At 65.3% G+C, this 16,313-nt stretch overlaps 1 protein-coding gene across 5 annotated transcripts in view; it reads right to left on the bottom strand.

The window, feature by feature from the left end:
* The window catches only part of TNK2 (tyrosine kinase non receptor 2), a 56,534-nt gene extending 40,489 nt beyond the window's left edge, over positions 1–16,045 (bottom strand). The window contains exon 1 of one of the 5 annotated variants that reach the window (XM_043492355.1): positions 15,881–16,045. Coding sequence is in view for 3 of the 5 variants with exons in the window: in XM_043492354.1 (XP_043348289.1) it covers positions 10,631–10,639 (9 nt within the window). In the remaining 2 variants the exon portion in view is untranslated. Of the gene's footprint in view, positions 1–4,126; positions 4,312–10,630; positions 10,702–15,880 lie in introns of those variants that run through there. The other 4 variants (XM_043492354.1, XM_043492352.1, XM_043492349.1 and 1 more) reach the window with 4 other exon arrangements.
* Positions 16,046–16,313: the final 268 nt, after the last annotated feature.

The following is a 16,313-nucleotide window of genomic DNA, read 5'->3' as shown; positions in this document are numbered from 1 at the left end:
GCCAGGAGACGCCGGAGCCAGGAGCACTCCACAAGCAGCCAACTGAGGGGCTCCCAGTGACAGCACCCTCCCCAACCCACGGTAGTGACAAGGCCAGGCTCTGCTCACCCCAGGACCTCTACCGTGCTCCCACGGCCTGACGCCAGCCACGAGCAGCTGCGCAAGGGAACAAAGCAGGGCCTTGGCCGCTCTCGCCCGGCTCCAGCTCAGTGTGGACAGGGCTACAGCTCCCAGCTATTCGCCAGCTCCGCCCCGAGCTGCACAGACCTGCCCAGCCCCCCATAGCTCCCAAACCACCAGCCTCTGCCCCCCAGCAACAGGGACAGCCCCGATGAACTGCACGGGCCCCATCCTCTCTCGGGGCCCAGCCACCAGCCAGCAACGGCATCTGCCCCCACACCTGGGAACCCAACAGGTCCTTCAAGAAACCCGGCTGCTGGCTGCACTGATGGCCCTGGGCTGTGATGGCACGAGACCTGCCCAGCCTTGACCATGTGCTCAGCGTTGCCCCATGACATTGCCCAAGGTCGGGCCATGCAGGAACGGTTCACCAGCCAGAGCAGCACCCCCCTGCCATGTCCCCATGCCGCTCATGGACAGAGCCCCCCTGCTCCCCGCCATTCACAGACAACGCCCCCCTGCCACGTCCCCCTCTCCTCCCCACTGACCACAGACAGTGCCCCCCTGCCATGCCCTCCCCCCGTCACTTACAGACAGCGCCTCCCTGCTCCCCACCATTCAGACAGTGCCCCCCGCCATGCCCTCCCCCCTCCATCACTTACAGACAGCGCCTCCCCGTTCCCCATCATTCATGGATAGCACCCCCCCACCACGTCCTCTTCTGCTCCCCACCATTCACAGACTGTGTCCTCTCCAGCTCCCACCACTCATGCACAGCGACCCGCTGCTCTTCACCATTCACAGACAGTGCCCCCCGCCACATCCTCTCCACCCCCTGCCACTCACGGTCAGTGACCCCCACTCCCCACAATTCACAGAACGCGTCCTCGCCACCGCTCATGGACAGCGCCCCCCGCCCCATCCCCCCTTGCTCCCCATCGACCAGACAGCGCCCTCCCCACCACATCCCCCCTGCCGTCATAAACCCACCCACCCCCCTCCAATGCACTCCACATACCCTCTACACACAGCCCCCAAACATTATACTCCTTACATACACCCCTGCCTTCCCTAACACCCCCTCCCAATTCGCCCACATCCCTCTACACAATACAACACCTCCCATACACTGTCCTTCCCCCCACCTCTCCAGAAGCAGGAAGGCTTGTGGGTCCCATCACCCGCCCTGGTGGTGGAGCTGGTTTTGCAGAGCATAGTCTGCAGGGGATGGGGAGGGGGCATTTCCCATCCTTATTCCAGAGGCCTCTCTGCCCCGGCCTTGCTGCCTGGGGAGGAGCTGTCCCCCAAGCTGCCCCTTAAGAACTCTGGGTCCTTGCTCCCCGCAAGCCTTTTACAAACGAGGTTAGCCTCACATCCCCCCAGGAAGATGTCACTACAGGTGGGGAAACTGAGGCACGGAGTGGTAGCCAATTCGTTCATTTTCTGGTTCATTTATTGCGCATTGGGTGATGTGCTGACTGATGAGGCCGGGTCACCTATACTCACTGTGCGCTCAGCAGATCCGAGTGCAGGCTCGCGCAAAGGGGAAGTTACGGCTCGGGTACTAAGTGAAGCAGGGCTGAGGCCTGCAAGATGTCAGCTGAGCCATAGGGGGCCATAGGCTTAAGAAACTCTTGACATAAGGAAGTGCCCAGAGACTGACCCTATGTCACAGGGTCACGAGAACACGCCAAGAGGGGATGTTCAGAAAAACTGACCGCAGTGTACTGTGGCAACGTCTCTTCCAACATGCATCCTGACCGCAGGGTACATGCTGTGCGTAGAGACTAATGAGAATAAAAGGAGCTACAAACTCAGATAAATCCAACATGGCGAAGCCCCCGAGGGCAGCCCGCAGTCAACGCAGCCAGCCTGCGACAGCACAGGAGACACCCAATGGCAATGGAGGGGCACCTGCTTATGGCAGGGGCTGGCCCTGGCCCTCACCGACCCACCACTCCGGGATGGCTGGATTCATTCTTTGACCTCGGGCGAGTCCCGCAGGCCAGAAGCCGGCACATTCACAGGCTGGCCACTGCTTTGCTGCCCCTATTTCCGGGACTCCCACTGGGGCCTGACTCTCTGAGGTGCCCAGCGCCCCAATTCCTAGCAAGTGTGGCTGAAGCAGAGGGTGCTCAGCAGCCCTAAGCACACCCCAGGGTACTGTCTGCTTCCAAAAATGCCGGCCTAAATGACTTGCCCATGGTCGGATGGCAAGTGTGGGGATAGGACCCAGGAGTTCTGAGCCCAGCCCCATTCCTTCAACCACTAGGCAAAACTACCTCCCTGGTGAACAGGGTCAGTTGCTTTAGAACACGCCCAACACACAAGAGGAACAAGGTTCCCCCCTTGCTGCCCAGCTGCGTTTGCTGGGAGGACGGTGAGCAGGTCCCGGCCACCTTACCCCACACAGCTGATTGCCAGTGGCTGGCACATGCTCATGCTCCTCCCAGCAAACGCAGCTGGGCAGTGGGTCCGACTACCGCTCGGGGGGGGGGGGGGAACTGGGAGCCCACCAGTGCCCCGGTGCCCGGGGACAGGAGCCTGGGGCAACTGCAGCATTTTCTGCACAGCAGCCAGACGAGATCCAGACATTTGTGGCAAGAGGCAGGGGAAACACGCTCCCATCTCGCCCTGCTAAGAGCTTGTTGGCATAGTGTGTGGATACAGCCTGGATCCAACAGCACACACTGGGCCACAAACACCCCAGTGCCGCTCCACCACGCCCAGCCCTGCCCGGGAATCCAGCCCTGCCCATTTCCGTGAAACAGCTGGAGGCCTGGACTTGGTCCAAGGCCGTAGATGCAGCAAACTGGTGACCCGGCTGCGTGTGACCTTGGCATCCCCCCAGGAAGGGTACGTGGTCTTATGACTGCAGCCCCCATCCCCACAGCTCTGAGGACACCCCTGCTCCACACGTCCACCTGGGGTGCTTGCCAGCAGGGCATCCATGCACCTGCTGCCCCTTGAATCCCGTGCCACTCTCTGCCTAGAACGGACCAGCCTGGGGCCAGGGATCCAGCCCCTCTCAGCGTGCTCCCCTCCCCGGATGCAGCACAGTGCCAGGCCCGGGCTAGCCAGGATGCTCGGTCCCAGGCTGGACAGGGCAGGCTGCAGCCCCACTCGGGGAGCCGACGGCCTCCTTCCAAGGCAGTTCTTCACCTGTGCTTTAGAAAACAGGGGCCAGAGAGCACCAGGTCCTGGGCTAGCTCCCCACTCCTGTACCTGCCCCCCTCCTGCTGCTCCTGGGCGGGTCCCCTCCACCCACTGCCTGGCAGCTCACCTCAGTCCCAACCCACAGCCCCCTGCTGCTGCTGCCACCCTGCACTCCCCCGCCACACACATCCCTGCCAGTGCCCCTCAACCTCGACCAGCAGCCTCCCGCCATCCCAGCTCGGAGCCCCCTTCCCCCAGCTGCACCTCAGTCCGGACACGAATCACACCGCCAGTTGTGCCAACCCATGGGGCAGTTTGCCCTGTGCCAGGCTAGGAAAGGCCCAGATTCACGGGTGCTGGGATCCATCTGGGTCTGAGCGCAAGCCAGCAGTGGGGAGGGCTGGGGCTGGACTGACCAAGCTACTGGAGGCCAGATCCAGATGGCGCCCCGGTGGCAGGGAGCCCTGCCCCTGCCAGCCAGCCCCCCTCCTCCTCTCACCCACGTTTAAAAGAGGAGCCCACCTGGCGGGGCCCAGTGGGATAGGGAGCCGGGACCCCGGGTTCTCGCTTGCGGGGGCGCCTTGGCCCCGTCACAGCCCCTCGCCGTGCCTCAGTTTCCCCAGCCGTTAAATGGGGAGGACGATTCCCCGGCTTTCGCGGAGGGCCAACAGCTTGGCCAGGCGCTAACCAGAGGCCCCCCCCCGCCCCAGCAGCCGGCGCTCCAGGGGTTCACTCCTTGGGGGTCACGGCCTCTGCCCGCCACCCCAGGGGCTCAGGGCCCTGCAGAACCAGGCTCGCCCCCGCCTGCTCCCCGGGGGGACCGTGCCCGGAGGCGCCCCGCGGTACTGACCCTCTGGCCCGGCCGATCTCCCCGCGGGCCGGCTGCGGCGACCGGAGCCCAGCGCCCCCCGGGGGGCCGGGCGAGAGCGCGCCGGGGCCCGGGCGCTGGGAGTCGGGCGCCTCCCGCATGGGGCGCGGGGATCCCGGCGGCTGCGCTCAGCGGGGCGCGGGGGCCGGGCGGGGGCTCGGAGCGGCCCCGGCCCGGCGCCGGGGCAGGGGATGGGGCCGGCCAGGCGCATCCTCCCCCGGCCCGGCCGGCGGCCTCGCTCTGCGCAGGCTCCCGGCCCCCAGCGGGGGAAGATGGCGGCTCGGCCCCCCCGGCCGGGCAGGGGCCTGGAGCTGCGGGGAGAGGGGCCCGGCCCACGAGCGGGGGGGCTCAGGGGCAGCCCTGCTGGGGGGGGGGGAGACAGGGGCGGGCGGGCCCCGAGGGGGGGTATTGGGGGGGAGACGGGCGAGAGGCCCAGCTGATGGGGGGGCGGGCACGCAGGGCCTGCTGGGGGGGCAGGGCACAACCCGGGGGGGGTGTTGGGGGGGAGACGGGCGAGAGGCCCAGCTGATGGGGGGGCTCAGGGGCAGCCCTGCTTGGGGGGAGGGGGAGATAGGGGCAAGAAGCCCAGCTGCTGGATGGGGGCAGGCAGGCCTGCAGGGGGCAGGGCACAGCCCATGTGGGTCAGGGGTGTGATTCCCTCCATCACTGGTTAAGCCAAGCCTGCCCCACAGACATCCCCTATGTGTGGGGCTGGGCTGGTTTATATGAACCCTTCACTTGCTTGCAAGGGCCCAACCCGAGCACCCAACCCAGCCTTGGCATCGGTACAGGGAAGTGGATGTATTCCAGACCAGAGCAACCTTCCCTGGTACACAGCTCTGCCAGCACCCCTCAATCCCGACCCGCAGCCCCCTGGTACCAGCCCCGGGCTCCCCGCACAGCTCTGCCAGCACCCCTCAATCCCGACCCACAGCCCCCTGGTACCAGCCCCGGGCTCCCCGCACAGCTCTGCCAGCACCCCTCAATCCCGACCCGCAGCCCCCTGGTACCAGCCCCGGGCTCCCCGCACAGCTCTGCCAGCACCCCTCAATCCCGACCCGCAGCCCCCTGGTACCAGCCCCGGGCTCCCCGCACAGCTCTGCCAGCACCCCTCAATCCCGACCCGCAGCCCCCTGGTACCAGCCCCGGGCTCCCCGCACAGCTCTGCCAGCGCCCCTCAATCCCGACCCGCAGCCCCCTGGTACCAGCCCCGGGCTCCCCGCACAGCTCTGCCAGCACCCCTCAATCCCAGCCCACAACTCCCTGGTACCAGCCCCGGGCTCCCCACACAGCTCTGCCTGTACCCCTCAATCCCGACCCGCAGCCCCCTGGTACCAGCCCCGGGCTCCCCGCACAGCTCTGCCAGCACCCCTCAATCCCGACCCGCAGCCCCCTGGTACCAGCCCCGGGCTCCCCGCACAGCTCTGCCAGCACCCCTCAATCCCGACCCGCAGCCCCCTGGTACCAGCCCCGGGCTCCCCGCACAGCTCTGCCAGCACCCCTCAATCCCGACCCGCAGCCCCCTGGTACCAGCCCCGGGCTCCCCGCACAGCTCTACCAGCACCCCTCAATCCCGACCCGCAGCCGCCTGGTACCAGCCCCGGGCTCCCCGCACAGCTCTGCCAGCACCCCTCAATCCCAGCCCACAACTCCCTGGTACCAGCCCCGGGCTCCCCTCACAGCTCTGCCAGCACCCCTCAATCCCGACCCGCAGCCCCCTGGTACCAGCCCCGGGCTCCCCGCACAGCTCTGCCAGCACCCCTCAATCCCGACCCGCAGCCCCCTGGTACCAGCCCCGGGCTCCCCGCACAGCTCTGCCAGCACCCCTCAATCCCGACCCGCAGCCCCCTGGTACCAGCCCCGGGCTCCCCGCACAGCTCTGCCAGCACCCCTCAATCCCGACCCGCAGCCCCCTGGTACCAGCCCCGGGCTCCCCGCACAGCTCTGCCAGCACCCCTCAATCCCGACCCGCAGCCCCCTGGTACCAGCCCCGGGCTCCCCGCACAGCTCTGCCAGCGCCCCTCAATCCCGACCCGCAGCCCCCTGGTACCAGCCCCGGGCTCCCCGCACAGCTCTGCCAGCACCCCTCAATCCCAGCCCACAACTCCCTGGTACCAGCCCCGGGCTCCCCACACAGCTCTGCCTGTACCCCTCAATCCCGACCCGCAGCCCCCTGATACCAGCCCCGGGCTCCCCGCACAGCTCTGCCAGCACCCCTCAATCCCAGCCCACAACTCCCTGGTACCAGCCCCGGGCTCCCCACACAGCTCTGTCTGTACCCCTCAATCCCGACCCGCAGCCCCCTGGTACCAGCCCCGGGCTCCCCGCACAGCTCTGCCAGCGCCCCTCAATCCCAGCCCACAACTCCCTGGTACCAGTCCCGGGCTCCCCACACAGCTCTGCCAGCACCCCTCAATCCCAGCCCACAACTCCCTGGTACCAGCCCCGGGCTCCCCGCACAGCTCTGCCAGCACCCCTCAATCCCAGCCCACAACTCCCTGGTACCAGTCCCGGGCTCCCCACACAGCTCTGCCAGCACCCCTCAATCCCAGCCCACAACTCCCTGGTACCAGCCCCGGGCTCCCCACACAGCTCTGCCTGTACCCCTCAATCCCGACCCGCAGCCCCCTGGTACCAGCCTGGGCTCCCCGCACAGCTCTGCCAGCGCCCCTCAATCCCAGCCCACAACTCCCTGGTACCAGTCCCGGGCTCCCCACACAGCTCTGCCAGTGCCCCTCAATCCGGACCCGCAGCCCCCTGGTACCAGCCCTGGGCTCCCCACACAGCTCTGCCAGTGCTCCTCAATCCGGACCCCCACCCCCCTGCTGTCTCTGCTCTGGGCTCCCCACACACAGCTCTGCCAGCACCCTTCAATCCCGACCCGCAGCCCCCTGGTACCAACCCTGGGCTCCCCCCCCCCACAGCTCTGCCAGCGCCCCTCAATCCCAGCCCACAACTCCCTGGCACTAGCCCTGGGCTCCCCCCATACAGCTCTGCCAGCGCCCCCCAGTGCCAGCCCACAGCCCCCTGGTACCAGCCCTGGGTTCCCTACCAACATTGTATTTCAAAAATAAGGGACTGTTTTCTTAGCACCCCTGTCCCCTCATATCCTCAAATTAATAATACCAACACTGAGCGGGACTCACCCCCATTCGCCAGGGGTATTTCCTGCAGCACTCAGCAACTCCTCTTCTTGAACAGATGAAAAAATAAGGGACCCTTGTAATATGGGACTGTTCTGTGGGCAACCCTGCCTCTAGCCCCAGCTCTGCCGGTCCCCCTCACTCCCAACCCCCCACTCCAGTCTGGGACTCCCGCAGAAGGGACAATCAGGCAGCAGGGCGAGGCCCCCACCCTCCCCTTTGTTTGTGACCCAGCCAGGATCCCAGCTCTGCCCCGGGAGGTGAAGGTCAGCGTGTTAACCCCTTGCGAGCCCAGGTGCAACAGCCACCACTGCAGAAGGCAGAGGCCAGGGGTGGGGAGGGGAAAGGGGGGGGAGAGCAGCTGACCCAGTGGAGCTTCCTCCCAACTTTCCCACCCTGGGCCTGAGCCCGTTGACACCAGTGCCTAGAGGCGCAGAGCGCCCCTAGCCCCACCCAGCCCAGCTGCAAACCTGCCAAGTCCCCCCCCCCCCAAAGGGCCCAGCAAAGGTGCAGACCCGCTGCCCAACCCCTGCCCAGCACCCAGCCAGCCGCAAACCCACTGGACCCCCCCAAGCACCCATGCCCCCAGCCACAGACCTGCCAGACCTTCTCCCAGCACCCAGCCCAGGTGCAGACCCACCAGGCCCCCATGACCAGAGCAGGGGAAGATGCTTTGGCCAGGTGGATGCTGCGGGGGGGTCCGATCCCATCCCTCCTCATGGAGAAGCCTGGCTGTTCACAGGCCCCCCCAGGACAGCCCATGTGGCCAGCCTCAGGGGACTGCGCCAGGGGATACAGAGCCTTCACCTCCCAGGACCAGCAGAACGGCAGACCTGGGAGGGAGGTGACTTGGGGACCCAGGCAACAGCTGCAGGTCTACCCCCAGAGCCCTGCCCCCCACGCTTCCTGGGCTGAGGCTTCAGTCAAAGCCCTGAGCGATCCCCAGAGCACCCCCTCAGCAAGCTCGGCCTGCACTGTCCAAGGGGGGGAGGGGTAGCTCGGTGGTTTGAGCATTGGCCTGCTAAACCCAGGGTAGTGAGTTCAATCCTTGAGGGGGCTGTTTAGCGACCTGGGACAAAAATTGGGGATTGGTCCTGCTTTGAGCAGGGGGTGGGACGAGATGCCCTCCTGAGGTCCCTTCCAACCCTGAGATTCTAGGATTCTATGAAGCTGCCCCATGTCCAAGGCCGGCAAGCCAGCGCCCCTCCCAGCACGGAGCTCCCCCTCTGCCTTGGCCCGGCCCCATCAATACGCTGCATGGCTGGGGACAATCAATGCCTCTGCGCTCCCTGCCTGGGGGCGGGGCAGTGTCCTGTGGGGCGTAGTCCCTCCCCACACCTACCCCCAAGCCTGGGCCACACTTCAAAGACTACCTTCAGTCTGGAGGTATGCAGGGGTTTGCCCCACTGGAACAGAGACATGCTCTCAGTCCAGCCCCCTGGCTGCTCCGGCGGCCAGTGCCCATGGGCGTGATCCCTGTGCCACATGATGCCACCGGGGTGGGGAGATTCCTCCTGACCCCTGGCTGCAGAGCGGTCGCTGCCCTGAAGCCTGAGGTTCGATCTCTTTTAAAGCGCCCTTGCCTATGACTGAAGCGGCGCAAGTTTCCCCCTCCCCCATTTCCTCCCCCACGGCAGCCTGACTCACCCTCCTGTGGAGGAAGGTGTCTCGGCCATGCAGCTCCCAGCTTGGCCAGAGGGGGTCGCTCAGGAGCTCTCCCTCTTGCCGTGGGTCTTGTCTACATTGGGTGGACACCAGGCATCGGCCCAGCAGGGGTGGGGGGCTCTCATACATCCCACGCTCGCCTTGCTGCCTCGCTGTCCATGTCAGGGCAGCCCACAGCCCCCCACAGGGGGCTTCACCCCAGGGGGCGTTTGGAGGGGACCCACCCAGCCCAGCCCCAAGGAGCTGGGCGATTCATTACAGTCCCGGGACGAGTCTAGGAGCAACTGCAGCATGAGAGATCCCTGGGCCCGGGAGCCTAGAGCCCAGGCTAGCGGGGCTTCAGGGAGACAGCGGGGGGCTGCACTGGCAGCCATCTCTGGACTTGGGGCTGGGGGCTGAGCAGAGGCAGTGTAACCTGAGGCCAGGGAGCCAGCAGCGAGGGAGGGAAGGAAGTGGGTGGGCAGGGCAGGAGCCCCATTGCAAAGAGTGCGCGAAGCACCGCACGAGGGGCAACCTGTCCCCCCACCCTGGGGGGGGGATGGCCAATGGGGAGCTTAGAAGAGCTAGGCTCAGGGGCCTTTCCTCTGCACATCACCCAAGGGGTCCCCGGCCCGGGGGTGCTGGCAGGCAGGTGGCATGGAGAGCACCCCAGCGTGGGACACGGCTGCAGCACTGCTCGCCGGTTTCCTCCCCTCATCCCAGAGGGCTGAGCTCACCGCTCAGCCAGGGAAGAGCCCCAGGGGGCTGTAACAAGCTGGTGAGGCGCATCCTGCCTGCCCAGGTGTGTCACGGCACTGGCATGCCAGACAGCCATGACTTACACATGTGCTATGCCAGCTCTGACCTGACAGGCAGAGCATGGGGACGGACACATCGCCTGCCCGGCTGCAAGCGGGGTCTGCGGGGCTACTATCAAACACCAAGTGAACATGCCCCAGCCTGGCAGAGCAAATGCCCCCTGCACCCAGCTCCTCCTGGGGGCAGAGGGTAGCTCGGCCCCAGTGGCCCATTCAGCTGAGCCCCTCTACTGACAGTGCCCATGAGGGGTCCCTGCAACGGGGGGCCCAGATGTCCCATCACACAGCTAGCTCCTGCCCATGCGGGCCTCCTGCCCATGGCAAACCCAGGAGAGCAATGGCCGAGGGCCAGCTCCTCCCCAGACACCCACCTGTCTGCCTGCCACCACTGGGAACAGCGATTCATTCACTAGCCCAGAGGCAGCCGCAGGCTGGGCGCTCTCCAGCCCCCGCATAGCCCCGGTCCCATGCCCCGGACACCACCTCGGACCACCCGCCTTACATGTCCTGCCCCACACCGGTATCTTGTGCGCAGCCCACCCCCTGCCTGCCATGCTTCAAACCCCACTACTCATCACACAGCAAACAGGGGGCACCAGGGTAAGATCTGTCTGTTACACTCCCACCCTGGTCACTATAAACCCTCTGGGTGTCACTCACTTCGGGGGGGTCCTGCTCCCCTGGCACACTGGGCAATGCCAGCAACCCAGCCTGGTCAGTTTCAGGCTCCAGTCACATCCCAGGCAAAAGGGGGCCATTTAAAATCCCCAGCAACTTCCAAGGGATTGTGAGCAGGGGATCCCCTCGGATGGGTGGCAGGGAGCTCGCAGGCAGAGGGCCTGGTGCACCCTGCACGTGGGGGCTGGCGCATCACCACTCACCTCCTGCATCTCGCCAGCCAGGGCTGGAGTCCCAGGGCTCCGTGGCACAGCCGGCCGGCGTTTGTTTACAGTCTGCCGCTCTCGGGTGGCTGGTCACATGGCAGTGAGCTCAGCAGCTGGAGCAGGCCATTCATTCCCGGGGCAGGGCCAGGCAGAGTTTCAGGGACACTCCCCAGGGAGCCACCTCTGCCACGAGCCCTGCTGGTTGGGTCACCTCTGGCAAGTGACACCCACAAGCTGCACACACTGCCCATGGGCACTGGCGAGTCACGGAGCCGGGAGTCAAAGGGACACTGACCTGCGATGGCTCCACCATCCGGTCCCAGCACACGGGGGCAAGAGGGAGCCACGCAGAACGAGCCCCAGTTGCCTGCAGTGACACAGCCAATCCCACGCCTGCCTTAACGTCCCCTGAAATGGGCCCTCTGCCCGCGAGCTCTCTGCCACCCATCTGAGGGGACCCCCGACAAGGGAGCTGTGCCGGCCCGGGAGGGCGCTGCTGACCTGCTCCCATGATACAGCAAAGGTAGGCGGCACTGCCCTGGCTCTGGCAGCCCCCCATACCCACCCCTTGGAGGTGCTCCATGGATCCACCCTGCCCCCTCACCCTCCCCAGACCCGATGCCACAGGCCCCACAACACGCCAACATCCCGTCATGGCACCCAGTGCCCCACTGCTGGGAGGGGAATGGGCACCTGGGTGAAGAGCCGCTGGCTTACAGAAGCTGGGTCCCCGCAGCCCCCCCCCACTGAGGGGTGCCTTTCCCCGTGGGCCATGCTGATCTCGGTGGCTTGGGGGACTCCCCATGGCATGGCAAAGGCACATGCAGACAGTCCCCCCCCAATCCGAGAGTCCCCCCACAGCCCATATGGCATACAGGCCCCGAGGCACTATCTGCCCCACAGCACGAGGGGAGCTGTCCACCCACCCACTGCCGCTGAGCCCCAGTGTAGCTGTGGGCACCTGGGGCAGATCAGCTGACAGCAGGGTGCCACTGCCCCCTGGGATGCCCGGCTCCCAGGTCTGTCAGAGGCCCATCCCCAGCGCTGCCAGTGGGCCGCCCTGCCTCTTACAGCTCCCTGGGCATATGGAGAGGGGACCAACCCGGCCATTTGCCAGGTCCCACACACAGGAAACTACAACAGCCGATAGACAAGCACCCGCTGCTCCCAGGGTGCTAGTGTGCAGCCCCGGCCCCCAGGGATGCTGCCCCTCCCGAGAACAGTAGGGGCCGTTAACATGTTACCAGAGCAATGATTAATGACTGCACTGCTGCTCCCAAGGGGTGCTGGTAGAGCCAGGGCAGTCCAGCCCCCCGTGGAGAGCCCTGCACAGAGGGTGGCCCCTGGTGGGGGAGCAGGCGCCAGGCCATGCAGGCTGGCCGGCAGTGAGTGCCGTGCCAGGGAGAGGGGCTCTAAAGGGGCTAGACGGAGCCCTGAGCTCTGTGCTGTGGAAAGTGGGCAGGCAGACAGGGCACGGCCATGACCCGTCTGCACTGCGCAGCACTCTAGGATCCGCCCCGGAGCCCAATTCCCAGCAAGTCCCAGTGCTGCGGCTCAGCAGCCCTGGCTTCGCCCAGGAGCTATGGCACATGCAAGCCCACGGCCCCGCACCCCGTCCTGAGTGCTGGGCGAGCCACCAGCGGGCGATGGGGAAGATGGGAGAATGCCTGGCACCATTTCGGGCTCCATGTCTATGCCCCTTCCTTTCAGAGCAGCCAGCTTGGTGGATCAGAGCCTTGGCCCCGGCTCCAGCACGGCACTAGGGGATGCTCCAGGGGTAGGGACGGCCTGTGGGGCGAGCAGTGCGGAGCAGGTGGAAGTCTGGGCACGCCAGGCAGCAGCTGGCAGACTGGGGAGGCTGCATTCAGCGCACAGCAGAAGGGATGCAATGCAAGGCGCAACACAGACACTCGGAAGAGGCTGGAGGACGCGCCACCGCTCCTGCCAGCCAGGGCGACAGAGGAACCTGTTAGCCAAGGGGAGGGCGGCAGCCCATCCTGTGCCCCCATCCACACCCAGGACAAGCCAGCCCTAAGCCGCTTGCCTCCCTCAAATCCCTTCCATACGCTGAGCTGTATGTGGCAAGGGCCCAGGGGCTGGCTGGTAGGTCCGGTGCCTCTCCCTTTGCCTGCAGAGGGACCGGGAGATGGGTTTCACGGCAGAGGGACTGGGAGATGGGTTTCATGGCAGAGGCAATCTCCACAGTAGATTAGTCTGGGGGAATCCATATGGGGGGGGGGGAAATGGGACATGTCCAGGCCCCCCATCCTCCCCACAGCCCGCAGGCTGGTGCCACGTGGTACCCCGTACCTGACACAGAGCAGCCCAGATCTCAGGTGTGGCTGCCCAGCCACTACCCAATGCCCCCTCTGCTCCCCACCTAAGCCAGCAAGGAACGCTAACCCCGAGCTGTGCCCTGGCTGGCTCCAGGGGCCGGGAACAGGTGGGGTGCCTTGCAGCTGGAGGGGTGGCCGGCTGTATCCCAGCTGAGTCCCTGACCACCCTTCTCCTTGCTGGTGGCCACTGCAGAGCGGCCAAGGGCTGGGTGGGTCCTGAAGACTGGCCCCATTATGTGGCATAGAGTCCCTCCAAGGTGGGGCTGGGTGAGGGAAGTTTGCCCTGCCATTGTCCATGTCCTGTGCACCATCAACCCAGCCCCAGCCCCCAACAATGGGGAGGGAGCATGCATGAAACTGTACTGCTCAACTGTGTGTCACAGGCCCCGTATTGCAAGTGGTGATTCTCCCTTTGTTTGCACAGCAGGGGCCTGTGTTTCTGGAGCAGGAGGCAGGTTTCCGGGCAGCACAGTGGCAGCCACGAAGCTGTCCTGACTTCTGGGCCTCAAGTGCAGCAAAGCCTCTGAACCATCACACCGCTCCCAGGAGAGAATACTGGCTGGATGATTTTCTGTGGCTACGGAGAGTCATTGCAGCCCAGCCCCCAATCTCACCCACCCAGCCACAGCCCCATCTATGTCTGAGCTTTGGGTTTGCTGGTTGGGAAATACTCTGAGAGGCGACAATTCCTGTGGCAAACGCTGGGGCCAGGATGCTGTCAATGGGCTCAAGGGGGGACGACTTTAAATCAGTTGTTCCTACCCCCTTACTAATCCCAGGTGGTTTGTTCACTCTGCCTCCGCACAGCAGCGGGATCAGCGCCTGGGCTCCTGGAGCCTGACCCAGAGGGTTTCAGGAAGGGATTCACTGTTTTAAGGAACAGCCAAACCCTCCCCACGCCCCAAACGCAGCGCCAGAAGCCAGGTCGTGGCTCAGGAGGCAGCCGGTCTGAGAGGCGGAAGGGCAGCCAAGGCGGGAGCGAGTGGGGTACGTAGATCCGGTTCTAGGGCTCTTTGCCAGTCCAAAATGCCTTGAAAACCTGTGTACGTACAGGAGGTCATCTCCACCACAAGGGCAAAATGCAGCAACTGCCCAACAGCTGCAGAAACCATGGACAGAACAGGAAGGAGACGACACTAACATATCAGGAGCAGTCTAGGGCTCCAGGGCCGGCCCTGTGGCACCCAGCATGGCCACCTGGGACTCCACGGCAGCAACAGGGACAGAGCTCAGACCCTCCTGCTCCAAAAACCCAGGCCTAAGGAGACTCTCCATTAACTGTAAGCAGTATGGGTGCTCTGACTCACAGTGGGGCCATTCTAATTCCACCCAGTAGTAAGCAGTGCAAGGTGTCAGCCATTCGCTAGGATGCTGGAGCTGCAGAGGAAGTTACACAAGCAGCTGGTAACTTCAGGGGCTGGCAACTGGCCAGCGCGCTGGGCTAGTGAACGCGCCCTCGCAAAAAGCGGCATCTTTCACCACAGTCAGTTGTGGCCAGCTTTAAATCTCAGCCAAAAGATGGACCCTCCAATAGCATGGTATCCCCCACATCGCATGGGGGCCAGCCCCTCCTGAGAGTGCCCCCTACTGAGCCTCCTGGCACCACCTGAGAGTGCCCCCTACTGAGTCCCCAGTACCCCGACAGCCCCCCCACCCCCCGCTGCCTGCAGCACAGAACTCTGGCACTGCTTGAGAGCGCCCCCTACTTAGCCCCCAGCACTGAATGAGAGCCCCCCCAGGGAGCCTCCCCACTACCTGCAGCATAGAGCCCCCTGCTACTGCATGAGAGCACCCCCTAGCATTACCCTGGGCATGGAGGTTGGCACTGCCTGAGAGCCCCCCACCTCCTGCAGCACAATGCCCCCTGCCACCATCTGAGAGCACCCCCTGCTGAGCCCCCCCATTCCCTGCAGCACTGTGCCCCCGGTACCACCTGCGAGCACCCTCTGGTGAGCCCCAGCCCCCCTGCTGCCTGCAGCAGGGAGCCCTTTGCCACCACCTAAGAGTGCCCCCTATTGAGACTCCCCCCCCGCTGCCTGCAGCGCAGCATCCCCTGGCATCACACTGGGCGTGGGGGCCGGTACCGATTGCCAGGGGAGTATGTCCTGTTCCACTCCTGGCCATCCAGCATCCCTGGCGTCACCCTAATGAGAGTGGGCCCCCAAGGAAACTCCCTCACAACACCCTGAGCAGCTGGGTTGCCCTCAGTCAGCTCCCACCCACATACGAACCAGGCTCCCGAGCCCAGCCCTGACCCCAGCCCACAGCGCTACGGACGGAGCAGGACAAGCCAACTGGCAGGCAGGGATGCGGCGTCGGTCACACATGCCGCACCAATGGCAGGAGAGCCCAGGTGGGCGCAGCTGGGAGCCAGCCCAGAGCCTGAAAACAGGTAACTCCCACTGGTCCAGAGCTGGGTACGGCACCACCCTGGCACGGAGCCGGCTTCAGCTGGGCACCTTTCTGCTTGGCCACAGGAGAGCGCACTTCACTCAGTTTGTGATACCGTCCCAGGCACCTGACACCAATCCGCCGACGATCGGGTGGAGGGTGCGGGCAGGGGCTGGGGGGCCTTGACAGAGGTGGAGAGGAACCAAACCACCAGCCCAGAAAACAGGAGCGCTGCGCTTTCTTCACCCACCTGAGCAGCTAGCCTGGCCCAATCACACCCTGCTAGGCCCAGCACCTGGGGAGAAACAGGGAGCAGAGAACCCCAGCCCCGCAGGGACCCCAGCCCAGAACCTGATCTCAGTTACACCGAACCCCTCCATATCCACACCAGTGTCTGGTCCTGTGGGCCTGGCAAGATCGCTCCCAGCCGGCACTGGTACTGCCGGCCTGCGGGTGGGGATGGGCCTCTGGTGAGCACGGGAAGGCTGGCAGTGCAGCGCAGCGCAGTGGAGGGTTTTACCTGAGGCTGGGGTGCTGCTCCGTCTGGGCCTTGCGGTCCTGCCCCAGGGGGCTCGTCAGAGGGCAGGGGGGCTCCAGCAGTGTTGGGGGATATTCCGGGGGGCCGGGAGGAAATCCGTTTTGGCCTCCGGCAGAGTCTTGAGTTGTACAGAGGACTGAGGGGGGCTGAGTCCTAAAGCGTGGCTAATCCTGGCCCATCCACTTCCAGGGCACGAGATCCCGGGGCGGGGGGGTCCCAACACGATCCAGAGGGTGGCGCCCTGTGACTCGCCAGCGTGTCCGTCAAGGGCCGGGGCCTGGCTGCTGCAGCCCATGGGCTCAGCCGGGCTCAGTCTGGAAGAGAGAAAAGAGGTCCCAGTCTCCGGGCACATTTCCTCGGGCTGGGCATAGCATCACGCTCCGCAGGGAGGGCGCTGCCACCCGGAGCCACCATG

Source organism: Dermochelys coriacea, chromosome 9 (genome assembly GCF_009764565.3).
Source record: "Dermochelys coriacea isolate rDerCor1 chromosome 9, rDerCor1.pri.v4, whole genome shotgun sequence".
In the NCBI taxonomy this organism is placed as follows: domain Eukaryota; kingdom Metazoa; phylum Chordata; order Testudines; family Dermochelyidae; genus Dermochelys; species Dermochelys coriacea.
Note: the sequence above shows the minus strand (reverse complement) of the source record. Positions and strands in the feature narration are given on the sequence as shown.